Raw genomic sequence first — 21,326 nt, forward strand, 5'->3', positions numbered from 1 at the left:
CGGAAACGGGATTCTATGGTTTCCCGGATGTAATCAGAAGGGGCTGGACGGGGTAGTGGGTTACACTCTGCATGCTGATGTAGTATTGAAATGCCCTTAAATTATCACGACTTTCTCATGTTTACACCGTCCATAAAGATGTGATGTGGTCTAAGAACGTGAAATTTGCTCAATGACCTGATTTTAGAGAAAATGACCACTAAAGTGGTTTATTTCACTGTGGGAGGAAAGCCTGAACAGGCGGAATTCGCGACCGATTTCCCCGTGGATGAAATCAAAGGTAGAATTTCAAAGTGTTTACATGTCCAGCTTGATTGCCCTCTTTTGTCGGATTATTATCAAGCTCTTTGTGTTCTTAGGGTTATTTTGTTACGAACATCTCTACTTTCTAGGTTTCGTTTCATTCATTGGGACTATTTCAACCACCTTTTTACCTTTGACTGATATTGAAAGCAGAATTTTTATGGACGAATTTATCTCCTTGTTCAGTTGACAGATCTCTATTTACTCGTGGCAACCTTATCACGAACGCGCCAGTGCGTTCTCGGTTTTGCTTTTTTATTGCTCGCTTTGTTTTTCCGCTTATGTTTTGGATTTTTCATTGTATTTTTCAGACTTGTTTCGTTGTGCAGCGGAAGCTGGCCCGTATGATATTCTGAAACTCTACAACACGAAAGGAAATATAGTAAATATCTCGCCTTCCCTTCAAGAAAACACACCAGATTCGCGCTATCGCCTGGAAGTTGTCGCAGCGAATTGTGCAAGCTGCGGGTTTTGCGGTAATATTTTTTCCTTCAAGCTGTTTTAATTGTTATGGCTTAAGAAATGAGTAGGCTGTCGGTTGTTATGACGCAAATCTTAAATAGCAAATTTGTATTTCTCGCGGCTATTAGTGACAGAACCCTGCTGCTTTTCAGCGAGCATGCTATTACGTGGTATCTTGTATTTTATTTGACAATCTGCCCAACAAATACACGATGCATTTAAGTTTATGTGGCGTTTAGTAGTTCCAATTAAAAAATGTCTTTCGGGAATATTTTTCGCTCTCTGCATAGCGCACGCCATCTAAATTTTATAAATATTGAGTTACATTTTTGACTCTTGGTTTTTTCACCGAAACAGCTAGTATGAAGTTTATGCAACGCAGTGGAGCTAAATTCGCCTCATATATTGTCGCAACGCTAATCAATTTTCTTTGTTGATCGATAAGCACAAATTCATCGAAAATGACAAAGAAGACGGATTGAGCGTATCGTATCAATTTGATCTGACCTGGCACGCTCGATCGGAACCAGACAAGGTAATATTGCACTTCAAGCGAACTTGGCATGCAACGAAATTGGCTTAAGTCAACATTTAGTTTCTCAAATCTTTCACCGTAACAATTCGAGTTCTGTTTCAAGCCTTTTATCTCTCTAGTAGTTTTCAAACACCTGGAAGAGCAATTTATTTTGTGAGACGTAAGTAAAGACAAAAGCCTTAAAATTGTCTTAATGTTAAGAGCGAAAATATCTTCTTTTTTTTTTTTTTTCGTCGGTAACTTTTACCTTATTAATTATTTCTGACGTTCGGAAATACAATTGTCCCTGACAGGTATGTGTTAACATTTAATTTTCTTTTTTTCAATACGCTCGACAGCTAAAAGCGATTACTTGATAGAGATCTAAAATTAAAACACATGGAGAGGCAATATTCAAGCTATCATCGAATGGTTGTGGAATTTGCATATTACTTAAAACATGTCTGATTGCCTAAAAGCTTGTGGTTGTATAATGCAAAGCTAATTGATTAGATTAGGTTTGGCATATTGTTCTAAGCTGTGTTGTCTCGGTAACAATTAGAGAAAATTGCACAAACTGCCAATTTTAAAACAAAAAATTCTAATAAATACTGCAGTTGACTGTTTACCATATGTCAGCAAGGTAGTATTTAAGAATGCATTGTTGATGCCATCTCCAATTCACAGAATTTATGAAGAAAATTTATACTTACATGTGTAAATTACTTTTGGCAACTTTGTTGGTGATTTTGAACATGAATTACTAATTACAAAATTTTATCCCCACAATGGTTAGGCATTTTGTTTATTGTTTACTGTAGTAAGAATGGAATGTCTTTGGTAACCATATAGGCTCTTAAAAGGTCAACAATCACTTGGTGAAGTCATTATCAGCTCCTTGACAAGAGAAGAACATATTCTGAGATCATCAGAAAAATTTTTGAAATTTCTCATTCAGTTAAAAAATTTGTGAACAGCCTTTTCATCTAGGATACTTTGGATTTCATAATGTGTCTTTACAACAGACCATGTCTTTGAGATTGCATCTGTGTGTTATGGGAGCTTATAAACTGTCTATTGTTATGGTAATATTCCAAGTAATAAGTAAGCCTGAGTATTTAAAACATACAATCTTGAATCAAAATACTCTCACTGAAAAGCCCTTTGTGAAACATACAAATTACTGTCATATGTAAATCAAACTCTTTCCCAATGGGAATCACATTGAATAAATACAAATAAATAGAGAAAATCTTAGGGAAAGATAGCATAAACCCTGCTGAACACAATGAATAGAAAACAACTTTGTTGTTGCCAACTGTTAAAATCAAAGGGCTAAGTACTGCAGTGAAGTTTCTTTTTTGTTACTGAGTGCAATTGTCCTTTTGTTTTTTTAACATTAGAAGCAAAATGAAAGGACTCAGAAAGAGACAGTTCCATTCTATAACTTGCAAGTTGCTTTCAAAATTTTCAACTTGAACCCACTTTACACTCTTTTTGGAGATATCTGTAAAGTTATTCTCTTAGAAGGGAGACTGGGTGCCCTGAGATTCTGTTCATAGAAATCTAAGATGTCCAGTTCTTGAAAGTCTGCATAATAGCAAAGGTACACAGGTCACCCAATGGCAAAGATAGTCACTTTTGGCAACCAGGCTCTGGTAGAGTACAGCCCTGTTTCACATTGATCCCTCTCCTTGGTATATGTAGACCGAATTGTTCCCTTTTAAATAACAATTTGAACAGTGTGGGTAAATTTTGTACACTGTAAGCACTCCAATGCATGATTTTTTTTTTCCCCCCAGATTCAGAGTCAGGATGTTCGCTAGAAGCTGTAGAAGCAAGGTAACTAGACTTAACCCTTTAACCCTTCAGAGTGACTAGCATCTAATTTCTCCTTACAATATCACCCCTGAATCATGAAGTAAGGTCATGAGAATAAAGAAAATTATCAGCAGCTAAACAAGTTGTTGATTGTTACGCAAATTCTCTTTGTCAGCACCTTAGAGAATGTATATAGAACAGTATGGAGAATATGCATACTGATGTTAGAGTATAAAGGGTTAACCTAATAATTACTTGAACTCCCAAGATCTCATTTAATTTAGTATACTCCTTACTGTCTGCTATACAATTCTTTTGATGTTAGTTTGGAGAATTTGGCACTGGATCACCCTATAATCCCCCTAATTGATTTTTTTCTTTATTCTCATCACTTGTCTGCTTGATATTGTATCGATATTGTAAGGAGAAATTCTGTCTTGATCACTTGTGTTTAAAGAGTTATATGTATAAAGCTATGCAGGGAGAGCACTTTCGAATAACTTCAATGCTTCTAGCTCATTAAAAAAAATTGGGGAAATGATTTGTAGGAAATCTTGTGACAGTCATTTCTATACCTTGTGCATTCAAGAAAATTTATCCTCCATGTTTCTTTCTCATGCATTTCTTGGGTATTAGTTTATTTTTATTTATTTAAATGTTGTTACAGTAGCTCCTAAAAGCTTGGAAATTAAAAATGTTTTTGCTTCTGCTTTCCTGACAATTAATGCTGCATTTCATACATCTGTGTTACTTATTTCATCCTTTTTTCTGTTTCATTGTATCAGGCTTCAAGCATTGGAAAAGAGTTTCATCTTAGAGAATGGAGAAGCATCTTCAGTTGTTAAAGATATAAAACTGAAAGTTGATTCCTTCAAAGAAAAGCTTGAGGTTTGTGTTAAATTTTCTGCTGATTAAAAGAATCTCACCATCAACAGAAAATAAAGGAAATTTTACCTGTTATTAGCCCTTTCATCCAAGATCTGATTACAGTTAATTCTCCCCACTAGCTTCTACAAATTCCCTTGCAAATTAGTTACAAGAATTTGGTATTGGATCAAGATGACAATATTGTCCTGATGAGTTTAAGTATTCTCATAAACTGTTTGCAGGATGATGTGTGGATTTTGTAAGGAGAGGTTACATGCTGATCCCCTCTGGGAGTTAAATGAATGGTTATAAACTTATATTATCTTTGTTTTTAAATTGAGCATAAAAATATGTTTTTTCTCATCCATGTAGAGTGTTGAACACCTTAGCTGGTTAGGCCTGTTTAAGGAAATGTCAAGGTAAAAACAATTTAGAACATATAAATGATTTCTTTACTATCTTTTAGAGAAATACACAAGGAACTGATAAACTGATTGCTTTTGCTCAATTTTAGTGGTACTTCCAAGAGACCATCATCTGAGAAACACAGTTTACGAAGAAGAACTTCCACTGAACTGAATTCTGTGCTTGAGAAATTTAAAAAAATGTCGTAAGTGTTAATCTTGTACTATACAATAAGTTGAGTTATAAATGCATTTTGATCAGTTCTTCTTCATGATATACTAGAGAGCAGATGTATAGATGATGTCACCATGAAAAGTATTTCCTTTTTTTCATGATCAAGATAGAAAACAAATAGTTACTTTTCCGGGTGGGTCTGTTCAGATACTGTAATAGATCACAGATGATATCAAAATGTGGTGAAACCAAAACAGTGGCAGCAAGTGTGTCACTAAATGTCCTTGCCACATTTTTATGACTGTGCAGACCCAGGGCAACATGGAACTCATTTGTTAAATATTTAATATCATATCAAGATTATAACTGTATAAATGCACTGTTTTTTACAGGAATGCAGAACTTACTGATGAAACAAGAAACCTTTTAAGGAAGCCTTCTTTTGACAATTGGTAGGAAATTGTGAACTTTCACAGCTGCACATATATCAAGCACATTAAGTAATTTTAATGTAACTACAGTTTTATGACTAAAGTACAGCATGTAACACATAACACAAAGCGTTACAAGAATGTCAGACTTCTACTAGAATAAATTGTGGCTATAAGACAGCTTTTTTAGAATGAATTTTTCCAGTGTACATATAAAAATATTGCCCTTAGTGGTTCAAGATCATACATTTCTGTTTTTTTTCCTGCAGGCAATGGGAGGATGCAGAGATGTTATATCTGCTTCAACAGATGTACAAAGACTTAAACTTGACAGAAATATTTAACATTGAGGTAATATTACCTAAGGTGACTTTATTTTAAACAACATCAATCTCAGTATTTACATTTGTAAGTGTCCAGAACAGTTGTGAATTCAATTAAGTTTCTTTGATGTTTTGTATATGTAAACCCTCTTAGATTGTTGATGAATTTTCAAAATAGAGAAGAAGAGAGAACTTTTTTGGAGCCGAGGCATATTTTGTTTACGAGAGACAGTATTACTCATAAATGTTTGCTCTTTTTTTTTTCTAGATTCCCCTCCTTCAAAACTTCTTGTTTGAAGTTTTCAGGAATTACAATGCTACACCTTTTCATAACTTCCGCCATGCTTTCTGTGTGACACAGATGGTAAGAAAATATGCAGAAATTTAATTCTCTTTGTCTTTCACATCTAAGGAAGTTGTGATGTGGAGAAACACTGGGTTACATAGTGAGGTTTATGCATTGCCATTGTTGTTTCAGATGTATGGCTTAATATGGTTGACACAAATCCCAGGCAAGGTTCAAAATGTTGATGTTCTTGTGATGCTGACATCTGCTTTGTGTCACGACCTGGACCACCCAGGCTATAACAATGCATATCAGGTGGGGACACTAAAACTTGGTTTGTAAATTATGCACCTATCATTTGTTTGGCCTAGGAGGAGGAGAGGAGAGTTACTCACTGGAAATTTACTTAAAAGACCCTCTCTGACATTTCTGCACTGCCTCTTGGTTGGAAACTTTACCTGGCCGTCATCTTGAAATGAGAAAATCTAAAGAAAGTTTAATTTTTGTTTGTTGAAATTGATTTACAACATCATTCTGGTCCCTGGGGTAGAATTGTGACATATGATGGGAACCAAATGGTGGGAATGTCAAATTCCCCAGGGGTCACCACCCTCCCCTCCCTTCCCCATCCTGGGATAACCCATTGATGGCCAATTCTGTTTAAGGGTGTTTTTTTGAATTTGTATGACCTTTTTCATGATAATAGCTGCCTATGACATCTATGCAAGCCATTTGTAATATAGAGAAAGGATTTGAAAGCCCTATACACCTTTGCTCTTTTGCAGCAACCAACAGCATGTCTGATGAATTTCTTAATTTTGTTCAGGTCAATGCCAGAACAGAGCTGGCCATACGATACAACGATATCTCGCCACTGGAAAACCATCACTGCGCTGTGGCATTTGACATCATATCTCAGGTAAAGGAATGAATGTGGACAGGAGTTATCTTTTGGAGAAAATATGAATTTCAGATATCGTATTTTCTGGCAAAGGCACTCTTCCCCAAATAAGGCCACAACTCTTAAGCCATAATGTCAAACAAGTGCTCCTCTAGAATTTTGGGCCCCCCCCCCCTCCCCCGTTCGTCCCAAACTTTCTTAAATAGTAGGTAAACAAGACAAACCTGTTTCTATTACCGCTTCACTTATAACTTTTTAAGCCTCGACTACAGCTGATTCTGTACAGGAGAATAGTTTATTATCCTTTATAGGTTATTTTCAGTTCTTTCTATCTCTCTACATTTTGTGCTTGCTGTTCTTCAGTGTAATGATGTAATCATTACTTTAAGTCTGGAAATGGCTTAGGGGCCAGTTATTAAAACAAAGTTTAGCCGTTGTTTAACAAAACCGCGTCCTAACCAATCCTCAATTTGGCTGAACCTTTTATCTGAATATTGATATATTTAGTGAACTGTGTCAAGAGGGCCGAAAGCTAACAATAGAAGGAGATTTATTTGATTCAATCAACCCTCTTATAGAGAAAACTCGAGGCCAACCGATTGAGTAAAACCACGGTTTGGGTTAGACCTCGTGTAAATAACCGGCTCTTAAAATTTGTCATTTTATATTCTTTATAGCCTCATTGTGATATCTTCAAGAATATCGGCCAAGATGTTTTCAAGAAATTCCGGGAAGGAGTGATCAAGTAAGCATTGCCGTAGTCAATTGAAAAACTTATCTCCATTTTTATGTACATCTTTTCTTTCTGTTCATGAAAACCACAGCACTTGCTGACGATTTTGTTCTAATGTGTAATGTGTTATCGTTTTTACAATGCTTTGTAGATGTATTTTGTCAACGGATATGGCAAGACATAACGAAATCTTGAATAAATTCAAAGATATGCTGGCTGATGGTTTTAACTTTGAAAACGAAGCTCACAAGTCCATGGTGAGGAGACATTTTTAAACAGTAACATGGTTAATCGTAAAAAAATCACAATGTCGTTGATCTATTTTCCCCTTGCCAAGTTGTTTTGGAACAATTTGTCATCGCACTGTTCAAATAAGCCAATTACATTCAAAGTTTTAGTTTAAATCAACCAACCACAGTCATTTTCATTGTGATCAATTCCAGAGCGACATTAAACAATTTACGCCTCCTTTATCTGTCTTTTAATGCAAATTTTCCCTTTTTTCAGAACTTGGCTCGTCTTCTTTTCTCGGAAATTGTAATTTTTATGATTAATTGGCAATAAGTCTTCGTGTCGTCCAATTTGGTCTGTAATCATACTCGTGATGAACAAATCAGGCTCCCACTGCGCGGTCGTGCGATTTTGTTATCACTCGTATTTTACAGACCGAATTGGACTCAACTCAGTCCTATTACCATTATATATTGACAGCACAACAGCTAGAACTAATATATTCATACCCTTATTACGCGCAACTAAAGACGTGGTTTTATGAACGAAGAAAACCGTTAGTATGGAAAAGTGGAAAAGTGGAAAGGTGGCTTCTGAGAAAAAAGTTCAAATTAGCAATTTTTCCTTTATGTTGTTGCAGTCAATTTATTGATTTTGTTATGAAGCGTTTAGTTATTTTATAATCAGTAGATCAGTTAGTTGCAGTCAGTTCAGTATGATTTAATTTATCGTTTAGAAAGTGTCCAAATTCCGAAGTTATTTAGGTTTGAGCTGTCGTGACGAGTTTCCGAATTGAGACAGCCTTTTCTAACTGCTTCAAGTGGACGTGCTCAGTTTGTTTCCTGACCTTGCTTTGGACCCACGCGAAAGTTCTTGTTTTGACTAACGCAGTCAGAGGTTGACTCAGTTGATCGGAAGCATTATGATTAAGTACTTTAGTTTGTGTAGTGTGATCGTCCGGGTGAGTGTAGTTCTGAGAAGAACTGTTGCTCTGAAGATGACTATCGCACAGATAGTCGAAACGTCCCAACAACAGTTCTTCTCAGAACTACACTCACCCGGACGATCACACTACACAAACTACTGATACTCCTGGGTTCAAACCATTTACTTTATTAAGTACTTTGTTGTTCAGATCGAAAGTCTCTTGAAATTGTTTGGTTTAGCGTTCTAACAACGGATGTTTGATCTCCCAAGGTTAGCCAGCTGGCATGCCCACCCATATCAGTCATTAGTGAATATATAAGCATGTTCCTTAGTGTTTACGTAGCAGAGAGTGGGGAGAAGAGAGAAAGATAATAGAGGAAGAGAGGAATAGAAGAATGTAGACAGTGTGCTGTAGAATAGAGTCAGAATTCCGCTATTAAAGAAGTATCCTGTGAGAATCAGAGTGTGAGAGCCTAAGAGATTCACTAGAGTTACTCAGAATGAAATAAGCTTAGATGTAAGTGGAATTGTGTACTGAAAATCGGAGCATTAAAAGAAAGCAGAAAAAGACAGCTCGAGAGTCTCGGTGCCTTTCGCCGGGCGTCTTGACTAATTTATTTTCTATGTTTATTGCAGTTAATGCAGATTATGATCAAGGTATCAGACGTCTCTAATGAGGCTCGACCAATGGAGGTTGCTGAGCCATGGCTGGACTGCCTCTTACAAGAGTTTTTTATTCAGGTTGGTTTAATTAAAATGTAACAAGGACGGTACTTCTTGTTTTTTAGTATAAATGGTTCCGGCGGCAAAAAGGTTTTTAACTGAAGTGCGTATCAGAAAGAAAGAGCGGGAAAACGTGGCAAGATATTGGCACAACACCATCAAAAGGGCGGGAAAATTAACAGCGTGCAGACAGCGCTGAAAAACATGAATTGGTTATAAAGTGCGCGAAAACTTGTAGCTGGAAAACGCTGAGATACTGCGATGAAACCGCAGGAGAACGTGTAACCTGAAAAAAGCGTAGGTGAAAACAAAGAATAGAGCTCGTTAGATAGCGCGAGGGAAGGAGGGGGAATACATTTCACCATGAACCAGTTAAAAGCGTGGGGAAATTTGTAACGTAAGGACAGCCTGGGAAAAATTTGAACTTTGTGCCTGTTAAAAGCTCGGGAACACGTATCGCCAGTTAGCGTGTATAGAGCAGAGATCCTAATGAGCACTTTGGATGTGGAAGGTTACGGCTACCCAAACTATTTCTTTTTTTTTTTTTTTTCCTTTGTTAGAGTGATGTTGAAAAGCTTGAGGGATTGCCAGTGGCACCATTCATGGACAGAGACAAGGTTATCTTTCTTGAAGTAGTTGAAGTGCATTTTCATAAGAATGATCTGTATTGGACAAGGTTTCCCTCTATAATACGCCGCACCAGATTGCAAACCAGCTCGCAATATTGTCGCACTAAGAGGTGCGGTGTATGTATTAGTTGCCTTTCGGGAACCCGAAAACTGTCATTTGCTTTGCTACATTCACGTTACCAGTTTTGTTTGGACTGTTGCAGGTCACTAAACCGTCCGCTCAGATAGGCTTTATCCGATTTGTTCTGATACCATTGTTTGAGGCTCTTGGACAACTCTTTCCTGTTTTAGAGGTAACATATTTTTTTGTTTTTCTTTTCATGGACTTTACCTTACAGAGATTAATAACCGGTTTCACTTACTGAGGAAGTGAAACAAATGTATCCTGTCACTTCTAAAGCGAGGGAAAGCTAAAGCGCGGGAAAGCTAAAACGCGTTGTACATGGTAGGCTCCTCTGAGCACGGGAAAATTTTCAGTCGTGAATGGATAGTGATCGAATTTGATTGGCCAGAAGCATATCATTTATTTACCACTGATTAACGCAAGGTGGTTACTGGTTAAGCAACTGGTCTGTCTCTTGCTGATCTGCTTCCTTTGAAAGCAATTTGTTTATATACAATTTTTGTGTCCAATTTGTTCGTTTTAGCCGTGAAAAGCCTCATTGGGGGAGTGGTCAGCTGAGTATACTTGCATATAAGGCTTAGAATCGAAAATGTGGTCTGAAATTAAGAGCAAAGATCATTATTCGTATTCTTAAAGGAAGGCATTTGGTTTTTTTCAGGAGCCGCTAATCGCGCCGGTTCGCAAGGCTCTTAATTACTACACCCACATGGGCAAGACAATGGAGGAGGAACTCAAGAAACAGGAGAAGAAACACTCCAGGGAAGAAAATCAGGAAAAAATAGAAACGATACCGCAAAAAGTTGACAAAGAGACGGCTGAGGATAAACAGGAGTCTATGGAAACAAAGGAAGAAAAACTCTTGCTTAAAGAACAACAAAAAGACAATAATGTAGAATCCCAAGAAAACCTCAAGCAACAATAGGTACCATAAAGTATCTTGGGTAAAGGAGCCTGCGTCCGTTGTTATCAGCGTCGTAGCTTAGCAACGAGTCAAGGGCGGGTTTCGCAAAAGCTTTATTTAGATGGAAATATTGGCGGGGCTGAAGACTGTCGAATGGTATATGTGCAAATATTAGTTCAAACTTTTATGTAGGTTATAAAGTTTGAGCACTTTTTATTGCTCGACGAAAGAGTTAATATAGTAGAACTTTATTTTGGAGGTAGAATTTTACACCTAAAAGAATTTCTTCGCTTACGTTAGTCGGCCGCATATGATAAACCATCCAATGTCACTTTCAAATTCTCTTTTCTGATTGCTCGATTATGCGCGGAATACACTTCGTTGTTATTCTTGGTGGTTAGGCTTGTCCCGATTGTGCTTGTAAAATGCTGGAAAGTTGGTCGCTGGAATGCCTTAAAGTTGCTTTAAAATTGTCAAAAATCCAAAAGTTGCTGCCCAAATTTCAAAGTTGCTGCGTGAATTTGTTGATATTTTTATGTAAACATTAATTAGTGGTTTTCTTTTTCTTTTTTCGCAATAATTGCCAACGTCAGTCAAGCAAAATAGTATGAAACTTAGGTCGTAAATATGGGCGAAATTTCAGGATATTCATCAGGCTAACGGAACAAACACATGATTCATATGGCGTCTTACCAAACGAAACGTTCTCAGGTGACAGGTTATTTGTTCCAAAGGTTAATAAAAGTTCAAAAAAATTTGCAGAAATTGAAATTTCTATGAAGTCGTCGACGTTTTTCGTGCCCTATATGTTATTCTAAACCTACATTCCGCCTAAAAATTGGTCAGAAATACAAGAATTTCTCAGAGTTGCTAGAATCGCAAAGAGTGGTTCCAAACGCTAAGAGTTGCTCATAAGTTACCGAGCACAATCGGGACTGGCCCTTAGATGGTCATCACGTGACTTGCATTTACCGCTGAGCCGGCGTCTTTTTTTGAGGTATTCATACGGTGTATATTTACCACATATTTATTAAGGAACCAATTTCGATGGTATTTTCATACCCAAGCGTTCGTTACAACATTGAAAGCAGCAAATTCGTACAGAATCATTTACGAATTCTTAGTTCTATACATGTATGCGTAGCAGTCTACATCTTAAAATTTACTTGTCCAAGTTGTTCTCAGAAAGAAAATTTCGCAGTTGATAAGTGGCTGAATTAGGAGCACAAAAACACCACTGAATGTCAGGAGAAAAGCACGTCTAACTTACAAACAAGTGCTTTTAGCGTTAGGGAAGATTAAAATACTCTCTAACACAAAGAAACCATTAGTATTAACGCGTATGACTTTAGTTCGTTGGAAAAGTCTAGATAATTATTTGGCTTTGCGTTTTGTTGCTAACAATTTTTCTTTCCGCGTCCATTGATATCAAGGCAGTCCAAGGTTTTTCATTTTCGCTAACTTCAGGGAGGGAAGGAAGGAAGGGTGCTGGGAAGGAAGGAGGGGTGCTGCGGGTGGAAGGCACTTTCATGCCCGTGCGCAATCCTCTTACATGAGAAATTACTTAGAAAATAACCTCTGTATTACGACTTTGCCTATTATGTAAGGGGTTTATTTTTGGTGCTATTAAACTCAAGACACAAGTGTGTTTAGTTGCTGTGTTTATTCCTTGATTAAGTAATGATCACAGGGTGAAGAAGTCGTTGGCCAAGAAAGAAAAAGAACATGAGTAGTACCATTTCTGTAGAGTTATTTTTAAACCAGTAACTATACAAGGTTATTCTTTTCAAATTACATTACACGTGCAAATGAGACATCACGCGCGCAACAGCGAGACGGATGCTTACTTGTTACCCGTGTGTTCGGTTTTTCGCTTTCAGTGTTTGGTTATTTCGAACACGTAATCCACGAGAAACACAGAAACTCCCATGCCGAGAAGAATTCCGACTTGTAAAAACATATAGCCGATACTGGTCGCCAGGCCCTCTTCTTGCTTCTTTCCCACTTGTCCCGGGGCCAATAGCATCATGGCAGCGCACAGTCCGTAGCCATTGACCAGTCCGAGCAAACCAACTGTAAGATAAGCCACCCAAACAGCTTGCAGTTTGCGATCACATGGCTCGAAGTAAATAAGCAGGATCGGTATAGCAATAACAAGCTGAACCAAGCAATTGCCAAGAATCGATTTCTTGTTGTAGAAGATTCCGAATATTGGCAGGTTTTTTCCAATAGCGTCTGCAACCGAGTAACAGCCGAAGAGAATGACAATAAACCAACCCGTCTGGTCGCTAGACTTTGATGCGCTGCTCGGTGAAACGGGGGTTGTAGGATTATCAGATGACAAGGTGGTGATGTTGTGAGAAGACGAACAGTTGTAATTCCCATGGAACTGAGAAGTGATTCCCGGGAATAAAGCGTTAGATATCACAAGAGTCAGGCAAACCGTTGCAAGTGCAGCCCAGTTATTTCTGATCACTCTTTTCCGGGAGACGTCACTGTAATCATCGCTGCGGAGCAAAGGCTGCTGCTCTTTGTTATCATAGGAGGTGTTTAAACGTCCTGCTTGCGCATACGCATTTGAGTTAACTTGCGCCCTCAAGATGGCGATGAGACAGCACGCTATAAGAATTATCAGATCCACCAACGCGACGAATAAATATCCGCTGAGACGAAAACCTTGATCTCTGTCTCGAAGATGTTCAAACGACCCTTTGGAGATGCACCTGATGATAAACGTCGCCGCGAAAGCGCAGACACCGCCGGACTGTGCCGCGTGAATTCCAAATTTCGGAAAATGCTTTCCAACGAAGCCGTACAGAGCCCCACCGCCGACGTTTTGAACAACGGTTGCCACAAAGACAACGGCAATCACTGAACCAAAACGAGCTGGATTAGATAAAGCGTTTGCGTTCAATGGAGTAACGACTACTTCTATTACCAGGAGAATCGCAGAAACTGTTAGCGTGACAACAAGTACAGTCAGATGGCTTCTTTTGGGTTGAAAAAATACCGTCAAAACCGCACCTAAGCTTGCACCAACGCCGACGGTGACTCCTAAGTAGACTTCAGGTTTGTACTGATCTGGGAAAAAGTAATTGAAATAATCCGCTGCATTGAAGGTAAAAAACACCGCGCTTTGAACCGCGGCGCCAAGGAACCAGCAAGAGAGGTAGAGCTTCCAGGGAATTTCCATACTTACTCTGTTCCGTTAACAGCTGCACAGTCTCTAATTTCGAACAGAAACCACGATTCGCGTCCTGGTTATGTGCAGAGGTGAATCCGGTAATGTGCGAGAATAAAATAAATTGAGGTATTATTTACTTAGCTGGAATCATTCTCGGAATTACGTGATTTGACATGTTTCATTTTTAAGCTGTTAAATGTGGTCAAAGTTCGAGTAAATTTCGTGGAAATGGGCTATACACATAGCCCCCGGGGTACGTATTTTCAAACAAAGTAACTGCTATTAGCTGCTTGGGAGTTTTCCGAGAAGTATGACGCAATAATTATTATGGCAGAGACTTCCGTTCCAGAATCGTTCCAGATCTGATGTAATAAGTTGTGCTTCTTCTGTTTCATCATCTTTAATCCTTCGCTATCTCTTGGCTCCTTATTGTTTCATTCTTGCTTCTTTTCTACCTTGGAGCGACCATTAAAATTTTTTCACTTTTTTTCACGATGTTCTGTTTTATTTTACTCAAAGACAACTCCAAGTGACGCAAACCTTGGACTTGAGTGCTGTGACGTTATATTCTCGGGGGAATATAAATCAAGGAAAGCTGAATCCGTGGTGGAAACCCCTTTCAGTTTTTGCAGAGCTCTGGTGAAACGAATCGGTATTTTTATTTTCCATCCGTTTTGGAAATATTGAATTTGAAAAATGCTGATTAAACAGACGGAATAGTTTCTCTTTTGAGCTCTTTTCAACGAGTAACATAATTCTGTTTAATACCATCGAGATCTTTTCATCTTGCTCGCTCTTCTCATGTCTAAAACCGGAAATTTATATTTCCATTTCAGTTTCCTAAAACGGTCTATTTCAGAATGAACTGTGCCGAGGCTCAAAAGGTTTTTAAAAACAGGAGTTAAGTGCCAGTTGAAATGTTAAGCGAACGGTCCTAGGATTTTCTTTTATTTAATTCTTAAAATTTCTCGTTTCGTGATAACTAGTTTATCAAACTCGCTACATTATCAATTCGCGAAAAACACAGTTCTATTTCATATCGTTGGTGATGCATTTTAAAGGTAGTAGATAACCGCTTGTGCCGACAAAGGTGTCAGGGACTGAGCAATCGATACATTGAGTCAGCGAGACAACACATCTTGAATGTGGTGCAGGTAATTTATTGGTTGTTAGCAACAAATCTTGTGACAGCTTTTTACAATGTTGTGTTAATGTGTGCAGACATACCAGATATCATACTTTTCAAAAGATCTACATTCATTGTAATTACTGATCGACTATGGGTCAATTGCGTTTTTTTTTCTTATCTTAAACATTATTTAATGCTGTCCTCGACTTGATGGCTTATATCTAAAGTATGTCATTCAAAAACGACAAAACCTAAAGATGGCTTTTCAACACCATCATAAAACCCACCAAAGAACCTTTCTAAAACTGGCCAGGGACGATGATACACAAAAACAAAATTATTGCAATCTTTATAAATGTTCGGCACTGCTAAAAAGAAAGCCAGCTCTTTCAGAAGATACTGCACCCCTTCGTCCAAGTCTACGTTACTGTCGGCCTCAGCTGATTTGTTTTCCTCATCAGAACCTCCCTTCTCACGGCCGTTTTTGAGACATCTTAATGCCACCACGGTAGATTGTCTAACGTCGTTGTGAAAGTTATCATTCACTTCGTACAGGTTTTTGATGTTCTCTAAGGCCTTTTTGTATTCATGACAGCTTTCCACCTCCTCTGTCCACTTTATGAAGCTGTGGGACACATCGCGAAGGCCGCTACTTTGGATGGCTTCATTGCATTTGTTTCGCAGGCGATTACATTTGATACGCGCGGACTTCTCGGGGTTCTTGGAACCTACAGCACGATAGTTGTGTTCGGATATTTTGTCCGGAATAAAGAGAAAGACCTGCAAAAAAAGGGATGATTCTTAGAGAGGCGTTTCGTTAATTCATCCGTGTTGACGAGACATACTCCAAAAGTAATTCTCTCAGATGGATCATATAAAATGAACTCACCTTTTCCGAGGTCCTTCCGGCTAAATCGAACAACCGTTCGAGGGTTTCTATCTTGTAATAATGCGGATTGCCAGGGCTGATACCAAGAATCACAGTTCTTTTTTGAAGCTGATATTTTTCACCGTTCAGAACAGCCTGAGAAATGCTCATAATTGAATGCCGGCGTTGATATGTCGTGCACTCTGTGCTCGTCAAGTACTGCCCTCGGCTTCGATGGAACGGTATCCGCCAGCCTCCACATTTAAAACCACTCGATTTGGTGCCATTTCTTAGTAATCAGTTTATTTTCGGAAATGATTATAAGTATCGGTATGTCTGAACCTGCAAAACGAAACAAACAACAAACAAAAAAAATGAAAGAACCTGATGATTTAGAAGTCACGAGTTCTCTAAAAGTTCCGGTGGATAAATTTCCGGGAAACTCGGATGACGTGGCTATTGTAATTAAGAAGCGAATGATTCCTTTTTGCACAACAGTTTTGCTGAAAAGACATCGCAAGCGATGGTCCTTTAGAGAATTTGAGAGCTCCTACAGGTTATAAATCTCGGAATTGCAAAATTTCCAACTCTCGGCCTAAGATTGCACTAACTAAAAGACAATCACAATCGCGTGCATTTGTGCAGGATTTCAAAATGCTCGAAGAATGGAAAGCACTTGGTTTAGTCATCTCTTTGCTTGTAATACTGTTTCTCACGCGGTCACTTTTGTATCGAAGTATTCAGGTAAGTATTTATTATCACTAGTGAAGGTACCTCGTGTATTTCATTTTCTTGATTCCTCCAATAATAATCACTGCCAAACAATCACTGTCCGACAAAATGTTTTGATACACAGCTTGGGTAGAACAGGAGAGTCCATAACGTACGGTTCACAGACTTTTGCACTAAGGGGCACGAAAGTTTCTCTGTGCATAATTCTAAAGACAACCTTTCGTTAATCTCGAAATGAATTACGTCGCCTAAAACTTGAGGGATTAAATCAAATTAGATCGATGTTAAAATAAACGTCTTTCATAGAGGTCATGCGCGCCGTGATCCCGTTTCTGTGCAAAGAATCGTAGGAACAAAATATTCTCAGGAGCCGACTTGACACGACTAGAGGCGACGCGAAATTTGTAGTAAGCTGAAAAAACCCGGAATCCGGAATTCCGGCTGAATTTAAGACTCCGAATATTTTCGAAAACTTCCGAAAATTTCCGAAAATTTTCCTAGAAATTTCCGAAGATTATCCGAAAGTCTGTTTTTGTTTTTCATTCAATTCAATAATTCAAATGAAGTAATTTTTTTATTTAGAGTGATTAATCGGCACCGATGATACACCCAAGATTTTCACAAATACTTCTGAAAAAACTCCGAAGATTTTCCGAATATTATCAAACATTACCCGAAATATCCGTGTTTTTCTATGTTCTAAAATTCGCTTTTTGACAAAAGCTTGAACAGTTTTATGGAACGAATGTTTCAATGAATGTGCTCAACAAAACGTGTTGGCGAGCGTCATAACGCTTTGCGTTGATTGAAATGCGATACTATTTATTAATAGATGCCTTATTAGATAAAGTCATTTGCGGCGAGCGGCAAACCTTAAAAAAAAATAAAGCACTTTTACCTAGCATATAGAGCTTAGCCGTTTGTAAACCAAAGAGGATAAATGGAAAGTGAGTATAATCAAAGGTCATTATTTTTTCATTTGACCTTACGGGAAAAGGAACACCCTCCGACCCTAAAGTCCCTTAGATTATTGGAACGAAAAAAAACATCCGGTCAAGAGTTACAATTTGTTGTAGTTCATCTCAAGTCACGATTTGAAAAATCGCTGGCAAAAACAACAAAACAGGAAACTCAGTCACGCTTAATATGTTGACAAGCAGTGGAGGAAATTTAAGAATTGGTCAGCAAAACAGACATTATTTCTTTTCAACGTTTTTCAGCGACTCTTTCGGGCTGACGGTGAAAGAGCGAGGAGAGCCACAAGAACGAGATACGTGCGAGAGGCGCGCGTGGAAGGACGCGTGGCGGAGCGAAAGGGTGGGCGCGTGGCTCATTTATTCCGTGCGTGAATAGGAGACCATAACTTGTGACCCGAGAGGAAGATGGCCTGGCTCTTTTATTCCACGCTAGAGGAGGAGTGTTCCTCACGTTTCCTAAGCCTTCGCCCTAACGCTTTTATCTTCACTCGCCTAATCAAAAGCTATGTAAGTGTGTACTCAGTTTTACCCGCTTGAGTTATCTATATATTTTATTGTTTGAAGGTTGCACTAGTTTACTGGCGAGTCCCATGGAAAAATGCCAAAGGAGAACGAATGCGTGGAGAATTGCCACACCTACCTTACGGGCACTTTCACCAAGTGAATTTCTTTGGTCGACCGCTGTCCAAGATACACGGCCCAATTTACTACATCTGGCATTGTCTGACACCAGTTGTGTAAGTATCTTTTGGTTCATTCCATTCCTAAATTTCCAAACCTCATTACAAGAGGTGCAATCACTCGTTCCTCTGCAGGGGTACACCTGGATTGTAATCTTAATTATGGAGACACGAAAGGACTGCCGATAATTTTTCAACCAATACACAGTTCTTCAAAGGAAGAATGAGTTGATTAAAATGCAGTTCTGCTTTGTAAATCACCGTTTCCAAGACTGGTTTTCAGAAATGAAAACAAAAACGCTAGTCGTATATACTTTTTAGTCTGGAGTCTGGAGTCGAGGAAATTCGTTCTTACGACTAAGATGCATAACTTTTCCGAAATAGCTAGACTTAGTGCTTTATATGTATATATTTTTTATCATACATAGATCAAGAACTCATGGTCTTTTATTTTCTTATAATATCCTCGCAGGATCTTAGCTGACGCAGATGCCATTCGCTCGTTCTATACCGACCACTACTCGCACCAGCGCGACCGAGATTTCACCTGCCTCGGCTCCGTTTTCAAAGACATTTTAGGAAATTGCTTGGCAACCAGCCACGGGCGTGACGAGGTGCGACGATGCCGCGGCCCTTTCGAGAAATACTTCTCTTCCAGTGCTGTTTCGGCCACTCTGCGTACGATTGGACGAGAGTGCACCACATTCCTAAATTCCTTACCAGTTGGTAGGCCGGTGGATCTTCAAAAGGAGGGTCTTGCCAACGTCACACTTCGTGTACTAGTGCAAGTCGTCTACGGAGAAGAAGTCCTACAAAAATATTTCCAACGTATCATGGAGGTCAGTGATTTGCTTCAGGATGCCGTCAATCAGTTTAATGTGGGTGAAACCAGGCTGCCATTCTACTCCTATGTTCCGAGTAAGGTGAACAAGACGGCTCAGGCCTTCAACGAAGCATGGGAGGCGTTTAACCTTTTCTTGTTTGAAGAATACGAGGAGGGACGACTCAGGTCTAATGATGGATTATTCTTTATCATGATGGAACAACTGAAGACTCACGCACTCGACTTGGGAGTGCAAGAGGTAGACGAAAGGTCTTCCTTTATTTTATTGATTCATTTATTATCAATTCTTCAATCCTTTACTGATCCTTTAGTCCATCATTCCGTTAGTCCGTTCATTTATATTCCTTCATTTCCTTCTTTCCTTCCTTCTTTCCTTCCTTCTTTCCTTCTGTCATTCATTCATTCATTCGCTCGTTTGCTCGTTAGTTTGATCGCTCGTTCGATCTATCCCCCGTTTGATCGCTCGTTCGATCTATCCCTCGTTTTTTCGCTCGTTCGTACATTTATTTAATTATTTCATTCGATCCATGTACCCATCCAACCACTGATTTATTCATCCATTTAACTTCCGTCCTATCTCAACAACAAAGGCCAAAAATAAATTTTAAGAAGAGAAAAAAAAACCCTTTACGTACTCACTTCTGTCTTTGTTATATCTGGCACAGCTATTTCATTCTGTGAATGAAATCCTGCTCTTGAATATTGACGTCAGCTTCGCTGCCACTTCGTTTGCCTTGGCCGATCTTGCTCGTTACACTTCCGTTCAAGAAATAGTTCAACAGGAAGTAGACGATATATTATTAGGGGCTGACCCGAGTTCATCTGAAGACCTGGATAACAAGCTACCTTATATGGAGATGGTTCTGAAAGAAAGTGCCCGGATGAACCCAGCATTGGCGCTTAGTCTCCCTGAGAGAACAGTGAAACCTGTCACTGATATTGGAGGTTATCAAATTCCAAAAGGGGTGAGGAATTCTTTCATGTGCCAGCTATTTTCCTCTCCCTAGGCTCCCTGAAAGACGAACAGGCGATCCTCAGTAGAGAGTCGGAGGGATAGTCTTGTACCCAGACCCTCCACGGCTAAGCGGTTGTGAGGTCCTTATATTTAAGTTACGCGGTAGGATCTGGGCACGAGATTTGTGAAAAGATTCACCATATGTTACTGAACTGATGATTGGCCCTAAATCAGTGTTAATGAAACGTGAATATTTCAATTTCCTTACAGTTAAAAAAGCTGAAATTCATTTTTATTGCAAGATCTCGCATTTTCTGCCTAAAATAATTTTGAAATCTGAGTCCTTTGCCAGGTTCCTAGAGAGCTGGGTGCAAGCGATTTGAAGCAATGCGCGCGAACGAGGAACACGCGGATAAAAATTACTCCTCGCGTGTTTACATTACGTCACGTGAGTACAATGTGTTGCCTGCGCATTTAAACTAACAAAAACTGACGTAGCCCTTTTATCTCATTAAACAGACTCCCGTTTGCGTGGATACCCAGTCACTGAACTTTTCCGAGAAGTATTGGAGAAACCCTGACAAATTCGACCCCAGTCGCTTCGCGAACGGCGCAAGACCAGTGCCAGGCTCTCTCTTCCGCTTTGGTATGGGTCCAAGGAAATGCTTGGGTTATCGGTATGCCCTGGCAATCACCCGAATAGTTGTTGCTTCTGTTTTACAGAGGTACAATCTCCAACTTGCCAATCCTGACGCTGCAAGGCGTGTGAAGACCAAAGGAGTGACTTTCTTCACACCTTTTCTTTGTCCAGAGATAATATTCAACGAGAGACTTAAAAACAATGCTTGAACTTTAAAGTCGAGTTCAGCTCACGGACGGTCAGATTTCTTCCCCGTATGATTTTGATTTTCCTGATAGTCTGTCAAATATTCTTGAATATTCTTCTCATTAAAGAGGAAAATGAAAAATAAAAGTTTAAAGAACCACTTTCCTTTCATTAGGGTGACTGGGATTCTAGGAGGCCTGGGGAACAGAGCTGCAAGGTTATGGTGCGATTATCGGCTAGTGAAACGAAACCCTTAAATTAGCATTTCGTTTTAATGAAGATCACAAGGTTTCGGCGTCATTCTTATTCAAAATATCCCCAATTCCTCTGTTGTTTTATAATATTCAACAATTCTGGTTTTTCTAAAATACCACGA

At 38.9% G+C, this 21,326-nt stretch overlaps 4 protein-coding genes across 5 annotated transcripts; 2 read left to right on the top strand and 2 right to left on the bottom strand.

Moving 5' to 3' along the window:
• The first annotated feature begins 15 nt into the window (after positions 1-15).
• LOC113669643 (high affinity cGMP-specific 3',5'-cyclic phosphodiesterase 9A) lies at positions 16-12,407 on the top strand. Its single transcript, XM_027185714.2, has 17 exons — positions 16-280; positions 615-779; positions 3,082-3,121; positions 3,886-3,988; positions 4,340-4,386; positions 4,482-4,577; positions 4,939-4,998; positions 5,247-5,328; positions 5,569-5,664; positions 5,779-5,901; positions 6,413-6,505; positions 7,165-7,232; positions 7,372-7,477; positions 9,015-9,119; positions 9,662-9,718; positions 9,934-10,023; positions 10,513-12,407. The coding sequence occupies exons 1-17, from the start codon at positions 193-195 to the stop codon at positions 10,774-10,776; spliced, it is 1,683 nt and encodes a 560-aa protein (XP_027041515.1). The 5' UTR covers positions 16-192; the 3' UTR covers positions 10,777-12,407.
• LOC113669645 (uncharacterized) lies at positions 12,400-14,851 on the bottom strand. Its single transcript, XM_027185717.2, has one exon. It carries the CDS (start codon positions 13,946-13,948, stop codon positions 12,632-12,634), a length of 1,317 nt encoding a protein of 438 aa, XP_027041518.2. The 5' UTR covers positions 13,949-14,851; the 3' UTR covers positions 12,400-12,631.
• A 224-nt stretch (positions 14,852-15,075) lies between these two features.
• On the bottom strand, positions 15,076-16,935 carry LOC113669646 (uncharacterized). The gene is made up of 3 exons (XM_027185718.2): positions 16,711-16,935; positions 15,958-16,278; positions 15,076-15,848 (listed from the first exon to the last, which is right to left on the bottom strand). Exons 2-3 carry the CDS (start codon positions 16,105-16,107, stop codon positions 15,300-15,302), a joined length of 699 nt encoding a protein of 232 aa, XP_027041519.2. The 5' UTR covers positions 16,108-16,278; positions 16,711-16,935; the 3' UTR covers positions 15,076-15,299.
• Positions 16,358-21,110, top strand: LOC113669644 (uncharacterized). 2 transcript variants are annotated; one of them, XM_027185716.2, is made up of 5 exons: positions 16,358-16,680; positions 18,210-18,382; positions 18,798-19,407; positions 19,835-20,134; positions 20,644-21,110. In XM_027185716.2, exons 1-5 carry the CDS (start codon positions 16,591-16,593, stop codon positions 20,971-20,973), a joined length of 1,503 nt encoding a protein of 500 aa, XP_027041517.2. In that variant the 5' UTR covers positions 16,358-16,590; the 3' UTR covers positions 20,974-21,110. The 2 variants fall into 2 exon arrangements, with proteins under 2 accessions (XP_027041517.2, XP_027041516.2); XM_027185715.2 differs by lacking the exon at positions 16,358-16,680 and adding an exon at positions 17,708-17,985.
• The last annotated feature ends 216 nt before the right edge of the window (positions 21,111-21,326 follow it).

The sequence above is a fragment of the Pocillopora damicornis genome, chromosome 8 (assembly GCF_964200805.1).
Source record: "Pocillopora damicornis chromosome 8, jaPocDami1.2, whole genome shotgun sequence".
Classification (NCBI taxonomy): Eukaryota; Metazoa; Cnidaria; class Anthozoa; order Scleractinia; family Pocilloporidae; genus Pocillopora; species Pocillopora damicornis.

What these genes read in the sequence shown, in the direction of transcription:
- LOC113669643 (XM_027185714.2), top strand. Translation starts at nt 193, where the DNA reads ATGACCACTAAAGTGGTTTATTTCACTGTGGGAGGAAAGCCTGAACAG. An exon ending in GAGAAATTTAAAAAAATGTC is followed by an intron (nt 4,578 to 4,938) that starts GTAAGTGTTAAT and finishes TGTTTTTTACAG; the next exon opens with GAATGCAGAACTTACTGATG. An exon ending in CAGAAATATTTAACATTGAG is followed by an intron (nt 5,329 to 5,568) that starts GTAATATTACCT and finishes TTTTTTTTCTAG; the next exon opens with ATTCCCCTCCTTCAAAACTT.
- LOC113669645 (XM_027185717.2), bottom strand. Translation starts at nt 13,948, where the DNA reads ATGGAAATTCCCTGGAAGCTCTACCTCTCTTGCTGGTTCCTTGGCGCC.
- LOC113669646 (XM_027185718.2), bottom strand. Translation starts at nt 16,107, where the DNA reads ATGAGCATTTCTCAGGCTGTTCTGAACGGTGAAAAATATCAGCTTCAA. An exon ending in CCGGAAGGACCTCGGAAAAG is followed by an intron (nt 15,849 to 15,957) that starts GTGAGTTCATTT and finishes CTTTTTTTGCAG; the next exon opens with GTCTTTCTCTTTATTCCGGA.
- LOC113669644 (XM_027185715.2), top strand. Translation starts at nt 17,815, where the DNA reads ATGTTGACAAGCAGTGGAGGAAATTTAAGAATTGGTCAGCAAAACAGA. An exon ending in ACGCGTGGCGGAGCGAAAGG is followed by an intron (nt 17,986 to 18,209) that starts GTGGGCGCGTGG and finishes TATTGTTTGAAG; the next exon opens with GTTGCACTAGTTTACTGGCG. An exon ending in GTTATCAAATTCCAAAAGGG is followed by an intron (nt 20,135 to 20,643) that starts GTGAGGAATTCT and finishes CTCATTAAACAG; the next exon opens with ACTCCCGTTTGCGTGGATAC.